The sequence below is a fragment of the Musca domestica genome, unplaced genomic scaffold (assembly GCF_030504385.1).
Source record: "Musca domestica strain aabys unplaced genomic scaffold, Musca_domestica.polishedcontigs.V.1.1 12, whole genome shotgun sequence".
In the NCBI taxonomy this organism is placed as follows: domain Eukaryota; kingdom Metazoa; phylum Arthropoda; class Insecta; order Diptera; family Muscidae; genus Musca; species Musca domestica.
Genome location: NW_026712155.1, coordinates 8,375,247 through 8,389,035, shown reverse-complemented (window position 1 = coordinate 8,389,035; position 13,789 = coordinate 8,375,247). Strand labels below are relative to the sequence as shown.

At 36.1% G+C, this 13,789-nt stretch overlaps 3 protein-coding genes across 3 annotated transcripts; 2 read left to right on the top strand and 1 right to left on the bottom strand.

Moving 5' to 3' along the window:
* The first annotated feature begins 3,298 nt into the window (after positions 1-3,298).
* On the top strand, positions 3,299-3,628 carry LOC131807218 (enhancer of split m4 protein-like). The gene has a single exon (XM_059132305.1). The coding sequence runs from the start codon at positions 3,299-3,301 to the stop codon at positions 3,626-3,628; it is 330 nt and encodes a 109-aa protein (XP_058988288.1).
* A 3,414-nt stretch (positions 3,629-7,042) lies between these two features.
* On the bottom strand, positions 7,043-7,372 carry LOC101888542 (enhancer of split m4 protein-like). The gene has a single exon (XM_005187138.2). The coding sequence runs from the start codon at positions 7,370-7,372 to the stop codon at positions 7,043-7,045; it is 330 nt and encodes a 109-aa protein (XP_005187195.2).
* A 4,226-nt stretch (positions 7,373-11,598) lies between these two features.
* LOC101888720 (enhancer of split m4 protein-like) lies at positions 11,599-11,985 on the top strand. The gene has a single exon (XM_005187139.4). It carries the CDS (start codon positions 11,599-11,601, stop codon positions 11,983-11,985), a length of 387 nt encoding a protein of 128 aa, XP_005187196.3.
* The last annotated feature ends 1,804 nt before the right edge of the window (positions 11,986-13,789 follow it).

Here is a 13,789-nt window from a genome sequence, read left to right as displayed (position 1 = left end):
TATCCTAATACACATATCAGGGTATTCAATAAGGAGAGATTTTCGTTTTGCTTCCTTTTATTTTTTATTCACTTCATAAAAAGTTCTACATATCCTGGACATTTTATTTTATAGTTGGTGCTAAGTACCAAAATCCATTAGGCTTTTGAGACTACAATCAAAGTACTTAAGGAACATCCATCTAATACACATATTAGGCTATTTGATCAGGACAGAATTTTCTACTGTCTTCTCATTTGATCACTTCTTCTAAAAGTTCTTTGAAACCAAGTATTTTTATGTGACAGCCATAATCAGTGCCTAAGACTCCAAAGCTTGAAGACCAGAGGAGTATTTTACATATGGAAGGCCAAAGGGGGTCTTCTATAAGAGTAGGTGGAATGAATCACCAGTTCAAGGCACCTTTTATGGATAAATGCTCTTTAGACCTAATGGGTCTTCTATGAATAAAAAAATCAAAGGGGTTTCTTAGATGGAAGGCTGAAGATGCCTTCGAGAGGTCCATTGGCCTTTTTTGGACTGCTATCAAAATTTTCAGGGGATATTTTTACATACATATTAGGATATTAAAGAAAATGTAGATAGACTGTATGGGCCATTCAAGGAAGGCTGCTTATGTCTCACTAAACCTCCCCTTGGAACGTGGGAGACCGTTGCAAAATTAGTTGAGAATCAAAGGAACTCTACAAAAATTACCACAATGAACCATTTGAAAAATGCACCATGAAATTTTATTAATGCAATCCTGCCATCACTGGGTATTTGCTTAAATTATTCACATTAATATTCCATTGCTGTTCGTGTTCGATTTTTTGATGGAATCTCAACATTTGCATTTTTCACTTCAAAATGTAATAAAATTCCCCGTTTTTGCAAGAAATTCCCTCCAACATCAGTCCGATCGTACTTTGAATAGCTGCCATTAGAGATTGTATTTAAATGTCAGATTAAGACTAAGTAAGGAGTCGCCTTGGAAAATTTACAGGGCTAACAGAGTCATGTGTATTTTTGGCAGGCTGGCTGTATTATTTGTCCACTAGTTCTAGAAAAACTGGTGTAGGAATGAATTATTGATATATAATGATGAGATAAAGGGTTTATAGAGCCAGAGGTTTGGGTAATTCCCACTATAAAGCCGCAAAACATGGTGTCCTTGCCTCATCTTTAAGGTATTTTTTTCCAAACCAAACATACACATTAATGGAGATCCCCTCTTGCAGAATATCAGGATACAGTATTTTGTCAATACACCTGAGGGGGCGTAGGAGTCATTCAGTCAAACAACGAATGAAAAATACTAATCCCACATATTCTTGGTGGCAACAACCATAATAGACCCTGAGAAAATTCAATGGTATCAGAGGTAATAAACATATTCAAAATTACCTCACTTGTATTTGTATGCCAGGTTGACACGGGGGTAAAGAGTCGCCTTGGAAAATTTACAGGGCTTACAGAGTCATGTGTATTTTTTAGGTTGACTGTATTACTTGGCTACTAGTTCTAAAAGAATTGATATGGGAATGAATTATTGATATATAATGATGAGGTAAAGGTTTATAGAGCCAGAGGTTGGGGTAATTCCCGCTATAAAGCCGCAAAACATGTTGCCCTCCCTCCATCCTTGTGGTAGATTTTCCAAACCACACATATAAATTAATCAAGATCCCTTTTTGTACAATATCCGGACAAAGTATTTTGTCAATTCATCTGAGGGGAGCGTAGGAGTCATTCAGTCAAACAACAAATACAAAATACTAATCCCACCTATTCCTGATGGCATCAACCATAATAGACCCTGAGAAAAATTCAATGGTCTTAGAGGTAATAAACATATTCAAATTTACCACACTTGTATTTGAATGCCAGGTTGATACGGGGGTAAGGAGTCGCCTTGGAAAATTAACAGGTTTTACAGAGTAATGTGTATTTTTTTTAGGTTGACTGTATTATTTATCCACAAGGTCCAGATAATTGGCATAGGAATGAATTGTTGATATAAAATACAAAGGTAAAGGGTTTTTAGAGCCAGAATTTTGTGTAATTCCTACTATAAAGCCGCAAAACATATTGCCATCCCCACCTTCTGGTAGATTATCCCAAACCACACACATTAACCAAGATCCCCCCTTGCATAATATCAGGATACAGTATTTTGCCAATTCAGCTGAGGGGGCCAAGGGGTCATTCATTCAAACAACAAATGCAAAATAATAATCCCATCTACTTTTTGGTGGCATCAACCATAATAGACCCTGACACGAATTCAATGGCATTAGAGGTAACAAAGGTATTCAAATGTACCTCATTTCTTACAGAAACCGAGTGGACCACTTCTCTATAACATACCCGTGCTATTAATTAGAGGCGGAAAGTACTGAATATTTTAAATCTTCATTAATAATGTATTCCATGGAGGCATAACATTTCCCTCAAATATTTGGATAGGTGATACTCTTTAAATCTATTACTCCCATACACACCATTTTCTATTATGAAAAACTGCGCGACAACGGCATCAAAGAAAAAACTGCAGAGGAATCCCAGAAAGGCACTTGTTTTCAAATATGGGCGGCTTTACTACCTTTTCAAATATTTTGATAATGAATTCCACCATTAACTGAAATAACACCTAATGTTCCACCTAATACAATGGCTTAAAAGCCGGTGGAACCCCAAATTGATATTTCTTGTTTTGAAAAATCATTTCACTTTTGGGCACGAGCCTAGTTTGAGTTTCCCAAAAGCCATGGGTTCTTTTTTGAAGATTCAAGTCATCCATAAAAAACTTAGTATTGCCTTATATTCCCCCATACTTTAACAAAACTAACCTATCCTAAGAACCTAATTGACTACTTTCCTATTGCCATGAGTTGCGTGGGAATCACTTCGAAACCTTACTTTCATTCTTATTTCATTGGCATTTACGAGTCCTGGGAAAGTAACATTTTTCCTGTCCACGTGCAAAACTAACAATTTGAAGAGAACAACAACAAAAACCATTTCAAATCCTAATCTCCTTTGTTTAGAAATGATTCAGTAAAATTTCGAATTTCACTAGACGTTCCCACGATCAGAAAGGTACATCACACACAATTGATAAGTAGAGTCTTTTGCCCAGGAGCTGGTAGATTTTCTCTTACCTGCATGTCCTTGCAACCTGGCTGAGAGTATAAAAGGCCCAACACTCCCGGAGTACAGCATCATTCTCATTCGATTAACCTTCTTGTAAAGAACTCACTCTGAACATTAAACATTAAAAATGTGCGTAGAAATCACACAAAATCAATACCAAAACATGGATATCATCAGCATCTCCCAAAAGAAAAACTCCAGCAGCAGCATGAAGAAGCTGTTCAAACAAATCTTCAAATCCAAGAAAACTGTTGCTGCCTCTGACTCAATGGAATCCTTTGAATCTTTGGAAAATAGCCGCAATGCCAGTCTGGAATCATCTTCAGATTGCGGCTCAATGGAATCTTATGACAACGACATCAATGAATCCTATGAAAAGCAGGAGGAATTTGATTACCCCACCACCGTACCGGTTCACTTTGTACGCACCGAACAGGGCACCTTCTTCTGGACCTCTGCTGCCTATATGCAAGATCGTTGGGCCCAGGCTTAGATTTTTCTTATTTTTGCAAATTGGAAAAAAGAAATAATCTTTAGATGTCTTCCGAAAATGTCATCAACTGTTATATGAAATCAACAAAAGAAGCTTTACAAAATCTGTGATAATTTATGAAAAAACAATATTTTCCAAGAAAATAATTTATTATTAAAAAAAAAACAAATGAAAACAAAATATATTTTTACAAATTTAAATTTAATTATATGATTTTTTAATTTTCATCATGGGATTTGGGCGGGATGTTAGAAAATTAAAAGAGGCCGTGGAGAGTTCAATTGGAAATATAAAACTAATCTAGGCTTCCAACAAAAATCCTTTAGAATTAGGGTATCTTGTGAACTACAAGTCTTCTAAATAAAATGAAGCCACCTACAGGTCTTCAAAGAAAGATGGCGTTCTATAGGTCTTCGTTTGAGAGCGACGGTTGAGGATGTCAAAAGAGTAAAGAGGGCTATTGGAAGTTCAATGGAAAAGTTAAAAAGTCCTGACTTCCATAGCCATGGCTTTCTTCTAAATTAAGATTGGATAATTATATGAACTCTTCCATTTGTTCGTATTCTACCAAAAAATATCATCTCCATGTATTCTATAGAAAGAAGTTCTTCTCTAGAAGTAATTCTACAGATACAGGCCTTGATAATGACAAACTATTTATAAGGCTTTTTAAAGGCCGGTAGTTAATTAAGAGGTCTTCTACTGATCTTCTGTTGGCCGATCTCAAAATTCAATAATTGACAAGAGAATTTCTTTAGAGAAGAATTATAATAGATCTGCTATAGAGAGAAGATCAATGCTTATATATAGAATACCTTTTATAGATAGAAGACCGTTTAAAAGCCCCGATATTGACAACAACTCTTTTATACTTTTCACAGTTCGCCAGTTGATTAAAAAGACTTCCACTGAACTTCTTTAGTTAAAATTCCAAATTACGACATCTGTAAAGAGAATAATGGACAGAAGATTTTCTATGGGGAAGAAATATCAAAACTCTCTTATAGAGGGAAGATCCCTAGATAGCACACCTTCTACAGCATTTTAATAGATAGAAGACCTTTCGTAGGGAATTTTATAGAGGGAATACCTTCTATAGATCTCCTATACGAAGATGGGCTTCAATAAAGTTTAGATGTTCTACAGTTATTTTATAAAGAAAAGCTGTACTAGATTTCTTCTATAGGAAAAACGGTCCACCGGTCTTCTATAGACAAAAGATATTCTCCATACCTTCTGCTTATAGGAGGCCTACTGGAGATCTTTTTTAGAAACAGAAACTCTAATGGGCAATCTGCAAATAGAAGACCTTATAGGGATCTTCTGTTGTTAGAAGATCTTTTTTGGATCTTCTCTAGTTAGAAAGTATTTTAGGAGTCTTCTGTAGGTAGAGGACCATTTGCAGATCTTCTATACAATGATCTTAACCAGGGACTGACATTTTACGGGTCATTTATAGATACGTTTAACATGTCTTCATCAGAGAGGGGGATTATTTCCCAGTTCTTCTATAGAGACGAGACCCTCAAAACTCTGCCATAGCTACATCTTAAAAAGAAGTTTTATTTAGAGGGTTTCTTCTATAGGACTTTTAAGAAAGGAATGCCTTTTACGGGGTTTCTTTATATAGAATATATGTTACAGGTACCCCATTGAGGGAAGATCTTTGAAGGTCTTCTCTTAATATAAGTCCTGCTGATTTGTTCACATAAGGATATTTTCTTTTCTTATAAAGAATGCTTTTTATAGAAACTCTGAAGAAGGAAAATATTCTATTGGTCTTCTCTCAATAGGAGCCCGTTTGATTTTTCATATAAGGAGACTATAAAAAAAACCTGGAGAATTCTTATTCTATGGAGGTTCTGTAAAAGTATTCCCCCATTGAACATTTTTCTCCGCAGAAGCTCTTTTCTGTATTGATGAATTATAGTAAATCACGTCTATTTTGAAGACCTGTAAAATATCTCTTTATAAAAGGCCTGCAGAATATTTACTCTCATTAAAGATCTGTTAAAGATCTTCTCTCAATAGAAGTGCTGCAGATTTTTTCTCACAAGGATATTTTTCTTTCTTTACATAGAAGACTTTTTATGGGAGCTCTACAGGAAGAAGATATTCTATCAGTCTTCTCTCAATAGGAGCCTGTCTGATTTTTCATATAAGGAGACTATTCGAAAATTGTCTCTCTGTAAAAGAGTTCCGTCTATAGAAAACTTGGTGGGTTCTTATTCAATGGAGGATCTGTAAAAGTCTTCTCCCCTTGAACACTTTTATTTGTAGAATTTAGTTTCTATATTGGCGACTTATGGTAAAACTACTCTATTTTGAAGAGCTGTAAAATATCTCTTTATATAAGGCCTGCGGAATATCTAGATTTCATAGAGGTCTTCCTTCTTTACATAGAAGACCTTTTATAGGAACTCTACAAAAAGAAGATATTTTATTGGTCTTCTCTCAATAGGAGCCTGTCTGGTTTTTCATACAAGGAGACATTCTGGGAATTGTCTCTTTGTAAAAGAGTTCCGTCCATAGAAAACCCTGGAAAATTCTTACTCTACAGAAGATCTGTAAAAGTATTCGACACTTGAACATTTTTTCTGCAGATTTTTTTTCTATATTGATGACTTTTGGTAAATCGTCTCTATTTTGAAGACCTGTAATAGATCTATTTAAAGAAGGCCTGCAGAATATCTACTCTCACAGAAGATCCTCTCTCATAGAAGATCTGTTGAAAGTCTTCTCACAAAACCTGCAAAATATTTCTCTAGAAATGATATTTTCCTTACCAAAAGATCTGTTCAAGGCTTTCATTTCATATGAGAACTGTAAAGGATCTTCTCTGTTTAGAACGCCTGTAAAAATCGTTGCTCTATCCTTAGGATCTTTTATTTAGTATAAAGCCGCAGTAGTTTCCCCTTCTTCTATTATAAAGGCCTTCATGAGGTCTTCTGTGTAAAACATATGTTATAGGACTTCTAAACTGTAAAATACCGTCCTTCTCAAACGAATACCTATAGAACGTCAACTTTGTTTGAAGACCTGTAGAGGGCTTCATTTTGTCTACAAAGCTTGTAGTTCATAAGGCAATCCTAATTCTAAAGGATTTTTGTTGGAAGCCTAGATTAGTTTTATATTTCCTATTGAACTCCCCACAGTCCTTTTTAATTTTCTAACATCCCGCCCAAATCCCATTATAAAAATAAAAAAAAAATGTAATTAAATTTAAAATTGTAAAAATATATTTTGTTTTTTTTTTTTTTTTTTTTTTTTTTAATAATAAATTATTTTCTTGGAAAATATTTTTTTCTTAAATTATCACAGTTTTTGTAAAGCTTGTTTTGATGATTTCATATAACAGTTGATGACATTTTCGGAAGACATCTAGAGATTATTTCTTTTTTCCAAAAGAAAAATCTAAGCCTGGGCCCAACGATCTTGCATATAGGCAGCAGAGGTCCAGAAGAAGGTACCCTGTTCGGTGCGTACAAAGTGTACCGGCACAGTGGTGGGGTAATCAATTTCCGCCTCCTTTTCATAGGATTCATTAATGTCGTTGTCATAGGATTCCATGGAGCCGCAATCTGAGGATGATTCAAGACTGGCATTGCGGCTATTTTCCAGAGATTCAAAGGATTCCATTGAGTCAGAGGCAGCAACAGTTTTCTTGGATTTGAAGATTTGTTTGAACAGCTTCTTCATGCTGCTGCTGGAGTTTTTCTTCTGGGAGATGCTGATGATATCCATGTTCTGGTATTGGTTTTGTTGAATTTCTACGCACATTTTGAATGCTTGGTGTTGAAGGTGAGTGAGTTCTTTACAAGAAGGTTAATCGAATGAGAATGATGCTGTTCTCTGGGAGTGTTAGGCCTTTTATACTCCCAGCCAGGTTGCAAGGACATGCAGGTAAGAGAAAATCTACCAGCTCCAGGACAAAAGACTCTACTTATCAATTGTGTGTGATGTACCTTTCTGATCGTGGGAACGTCTAGTGAAATTCGAAATTTTACTGAATCATTTCTAAACAATGGAGATTAGGATTTGAAATGGTATTTTGTTGGTGTTTTCTTCAAATTGTTAGTTTTGCACGTGTGCAGGAAAAATGTTACTTTCCCAGGACTCGTAAATGCCAATACAATAAGAATGCAAGTAAGGTTACGATGTGGTTCCCACGCAACTCATGACAATAGGAGTGTAGACAAGGCAATAAGGTTCTTAGGATAGGTTAGTTTTGTAAAAGTATGGGGAAATATAAGGCAATACTAAGTTTTTTATTGATGACTTGGATCTTCAAAAAAGAACCCATGGCTTTTGGGTTTCCCAAAAGGCTCGTGCCCGAAAGTAAAATGATTTTCAAAACAAGAAATATCACTTTGAGGGTTCCACCGGCTTTTAAGCCATTGTATTAGATGGAATATTAGGTGTTATTTCAATTAATGATGCAGTTCATTATCAAAATATTTGAAAAGGCAGTGAAGGCAGTACTTAATTTGAAAACAAGTGCCTTTATGGGCTTCCTCTGCAGTTTTCTCTTTGATGCCTCTGACACAGTTCTTCATAATAGAAAATGATGTGTATGGGAGTAGCAGATTCAAAGAGTATCCCTTATCCAAATATTTGAGGGAAATGTTATGCCCCCATTGAATAAATTATTAATGAAGATTTCAAATATTTAGTACTTTCCCCCTCTAATTAATAGCACGGGTAGGTTATAGAGAAGTGGTCCACTCGGTTACTGTAAGAAATGAGGTAAATTTGAATAACTTTGTTACCTCTAATGCCATTGAATTTTTGTCAGTGTCTATTATGGTTGATGCCACCAAAAAGTAGATGGGTTAGTATTTTGCATTTGTTGTTTGTCCGAATTACCCCTTGGACCCCGCAGCTGAATTGACAAATTACTGTATCCTGATATAGTGCAAAAAGGGATCTCGATTAATTTATATGTGTGGTTTGGAAAATCTACCACAAGGATAAAGGGAGGGCAACATATTTTGCGGCTTTATAGTTGGAATTACCCAAACCTCTGCCTCTATAAACCCTTTACCTCATCATTATTTATCAATAATTCATTCTTATGCCAATTATATGGAACTAGCGGATAAATAATAAGGTCAACTTACAATAAATACACATGACTCTGTAAGCCCTGTAAATCTTCCAAGGCGACTCCTAACCCCCGTTTCAACCTGGCATCCAAATACAAGTGAGGTATATTTGAATGTCTTTATTACCTCTGATACCATTGAATTTTTCTCAGGCTTTATTATGGTTGATGCCACCAGGAATAGGTGGGTTTAGTATTTTGCATTTGTTGTTTGACTGAATGAATCCTACGCCCACTCAGATGAATTGACAAAATACTGTATCCTGATATTGTCGAAGAGTGGATATCGATTAATTTGTATGTGTGCTTTGGAAAAAATTACCACAAGGAAAAGGGGAGGGCAACATGTTTCGCGGCTTTATAGTGGGAATTACTCAAACCTCTGCCTCTATAAACCCTTTACCTCATCATTATATATAAATAATTCATTCCTACACCAATTTTTCTAGAACTAGTGGACAAATAATACAGCCAACCTCTCAAAAACTACTCATGGCACTGTTAGCCCTGTAAATTTCCCAAGGCGACTACTTACCCTGGTGTCAACCTGGAATTTAAATACAATCTCTCATGGCAGCTATTCAAAATACGATCGAGCTGATGTTGAACATAATTTCTTGGAGAAACGGGGAGTTTTATTGCATTTTGAAGTGAAAAATGGAATTGTTGAGATTCCATCAAAAAATCGAACCCAAACCGCAACGGAATATTAATGGGAATAATTTAAGCAAATACCCAATGAAGATTGCTCCAATACAATTTCAGAGTGCATTTTTCAAATGGTTCATTGTGGTAAATTTCTGTACAGTTCCATTGATTCTCAACAAATTTTGCAATGATTTCCCAAGTTCCAAGGGGAGGTTTAGTGAGACATAAGCAGACTTCATTGTACGTCCTATACAGTCTATCTACACTTTCTTTATTATCATATTGTGTGTGTAAAAATATCCCCTGATAATTTTGATAGCAGTCCAAAAACACCACTGGACCACTCGAAGTCATCTTCAGCCTTCCATCTAAGAAGCCCCTTTGATTTTTTATTCATAGAAAACGCCATTAGGTCTAAAGAGCATTTATCCATAAAAGGTGCCTTGAACTGATGATCCATTTCACCTACTCTTATAGAAGACCCCCCTTTGGCCTTCCATATGTAAAATACTCCTCTGGTCTTCAAGCTTTGAAGTTTTAGGCACAGATTATGGCTGTCACATAACAACACTTGGTTTCAAAGAAATTTTAGAAGAAGTGATCAAATGAGAAGACAGGAGAAAATTCTGTCCTGATCAAATAGCCTAATATATGTGTATTAGATGGTTGTTCCTTAAGTACTTGGATTGTAGTCCCAAAAGGTTGCTGGATTTTGGTACTTAGGACCAACTATAAAATAAAATGTCTTGGATATGTAGAACTGTTTTATCACTTTACCCCAAAGGAAGCAAAATCAAAATCTCCCCTTATTAAATACCCTAATATGAGGATTTCGATTCATTTGGAGATTTAAGTACTGATTATGGCTGTCTTATAAAATGCCCTGGTTTTAAATACCCTTTTTTTGGAAGTGAACAAATGAAGAGTCAATACAAAATACTCCCCTGATTAAAACCCCCAACATGTGTATTTAGTTGTCCCCCTAGGAATTTGGGCTGCAGTCCCAAAAGGTCATTTTAATTTTGGGGTCTTAAGCATCAATTATGTGTACCACCGAAGAAGTCAGAATCCGGACCGACACCCCTTCCGAAATGATAAATTTTATTTACTTAATATTCGCAGAACATTTTACTTGAAAAATCCCATTTTTGGTCTGTTGGGCGCCATCCCAAAAAAAAGCTACGAAATGCATTTCTGGTTGTGTCTGTGGTGTGGCCACATAAATTGTGTTAGGTTTACAGAACTTATTTTTATCAAGCGGACCAAAGGGGGGACACAATAAAAATTTCTCCTAATTAAAGGGCCTAATATGTGTATTGGGATGTCCCCTAAGGACATTCTGGATGCCTGGATGCTTTGTTTTATAGACTTATTTAGCAAGGGCATAAATGGAATTCAAAGCCAAAAATCTCTTCAGATTCAACTCTTCAAAGTAAGACCACATTAACACTTTATAATGAATACAAATCCTCCTGGAAAATTGAGGTAACCTCTTTCCAAAAATCCTATTCAAAATTTTGTATTTACCCTAGAGAAATCCCAAAAGGCAAGTACTAACCGAGGGCAAACGGCCATGTCATTAAGCTCGTGTTAACTCGCGCTTAACACACGACTATAAAACACGCAGTGAAGACCTAATTCCATAACTTGGCATAGCACACAACGGCAAGCATACCCACAATCACTAGTGAGCAAAAATAAACATGCTTGGTAAAGGATCCCGAAAAACCGAAACAAAATAGAAAAACAACCCCACGCGTCGTATTTCACTTTTCCAATTGCGTGGGAATCGTTTCCAAATCGTAACACCACAACACAATTCTTACTGTAAGGGAATTTAGACACGATCCTAAACAAGCACAACACATGCTGACACATAACCTCCAACAACACCAGACGATAATAGCAAACAACAACTACATCGACATTAACAAGGATCACAAATTATTTGTCTAAAATCATTTTTTCAAAATTTCACTGAACGTTCCCACGATTCGAAAGGAAAATCAAACAATGGACAGACAGGCTATTGTTTTAGGAGCTGGTAGATTTTCAACTACCTGCCCGGACATTCTTCCCCCGGTTCTCACTAGGATATCCAAAACGGCTGAGGGTATAAAAGGCCAGGGGTTGCTAAGGGTACAGCATTATTCTCTCGATAACATTTCACCTAATCACAACCATTCCCTTACACACCGCCACACCAGCAGCATTCAAAATGTGCGTAGAAATTCCTCAATCTCCAGAATACAACAAAATGGATATTTCCAACAAGAAACCAACCACCATCGCCAGCTACAGCATGAAGAAGTTGTTGAAACAGATTTTCAAACAACAAAAATCCAAGAATATTGCAGCCAACTCAATGGACTCCCTCGAATCCTTGGAGAATAGCCGTAATGCCAGTCTTGAAATGGATTGTTCGTCATCATCCATGGAATCATTTGAAAATGACATCAATGAACAAATCTTGGCTGAGGAGGTGGAGCAAACCTATGTTCCAGTACATTTCATTCGCACCCAACAGGGTACCTTCTTTTGGACCTCGGCTGTTGATTATCAATTGAGCTGCTTGCAGCAACAAGATCGTTGGGCCCAGGCTTAAGATGTGCAAAAAATCTACCTTCGAAAAAAAATCAGCAACTTCTGTCTTCCATTGAAAATGAAAAAAAAAAATAATTTAAGAAAAGCTTTAAAACAAACTGTGATATTAAAAACAACTTATTTTTAAGAAAATTATTTACAAAACAAAAAATGAAAAAGAAAATATAATTTTTACAAATTTTAACTGAGTTTTTGATATTTTATTTTTTAACATGGGAATGGGGGAGAAACTTCAAAATTTTCGTTGTTATTTGGTCAAGAGATTTTTGTCATTCATCCCATTTTGGTGTTGAGTTGAAATAGAGGTTCAATAATGCGAGGGCCAATGTCGATGGTCCACAAAAATCTGTTAGCTGATATAATTTGTACCCGGCCACTGCCACCTATCGTCCCGTTTGAGAACTATACATTGCAATGGGTTTCCCTTTAATTGTTCTTGATATTTCCCACTAGATGGAGCCTTGCTCCGATTCTCACTGCAATGTTGCTCTATGATGTTAATTTTAAGTTTAGAAAGAGAGACTTTTCAATTACTTTCCGATTCTTCTGGACCTCCATCTATAGAAGACCCCTAGTGTTGGCTTATCTGTAGAATAGTCACTCTGAATAGAGGATATTTTTTGTTTTAATTTATAAAATACATTTCTTTGACCTTTCATCCAAAGAGGTTTATTGGATGGTCTTTATAGAGAAGGCATCATCAGTCTTCGATTTAAGAAACCCCTTTGATTCTTTAGTCACAGAAGACCTCTATTAGGTCTGAAGAACTCTTATCCATTAAAGGTGCCGCTGAAATCTTTTGGATCTCTAGAGCCATTTCTAAATTTAACAAAAATCAAGTAAACTACTAATCCCCCTTATTGGATACCCTAATATAAGTGTTAGGATGTCCCCTAAGTATTTTGATGACAGTCCAAAAAGGGGCCATTAGTCTTTGGAGACTTAGGCACCTATTATGGCAGCCACATAAAATGACTTGACCTTTAAAGAATTGAACAATCGAGAAGTAAACTTAAATTTCTCGGCCGGTTAACCACTCTTATATGTGTCTTCGAAGTCATTTAAATTTTCGAACTTCAGTACCAATTATGAATGTTATATAATAATTGACAATAGGGAAGACATAACAAAAAGTTCAGAAAACCTTTTTGATTTTTTATTCAGTGGGGCTTCAGTCCCTTATTGGGGCTGAAGAACCCTTATCTATAAAATGTGCCTCTGAACTGATGATCTATTTGATCTCTTCTTGCTCCTGTACACTTTGGTTTTCTATCCTTAGAATTCCACTTTGGTCGTCTAGCTATAGAAGACCCCTTCGGCCCTTCATATATTGATGAACACTTGGTCACTAATTGATTGAAGACCCCTTTGGTTGGTTAGAGAAGGCATCTTCAGTCTTCCATCTAAGAAACCCCCTTGATTTTTTTTATTCAAAGAAGAACCTTATTGGGGCTGAAAAAACCCTTATCTAAAATGTGCCTCTGAACTGATGATATATTTGATCTCTTCTTATAGAGGAGCACTTTGGTTTTCTATCTTTAGAATTCCACTTTGGCCTTCTAGCTATAGAAGACCCCTTCGACCCTCCATCTATTGATGAACATTTGGTCACCATTTGATTGAAGACCCCTTTGGTTGTCTATCTATACTACACCCACCCTTTTGGTCTTCCATCTATGAAAGGTGGTCCTTTTGGTCCAGTAGTCCTCTTTCTGAAGAAAATCTCCTTAAACTTCTTTTTATAGAGTACCGCTTTGTTATTCTGTCCATAAAGAGACCATTTTGATCTTCTATCTATAAAATAC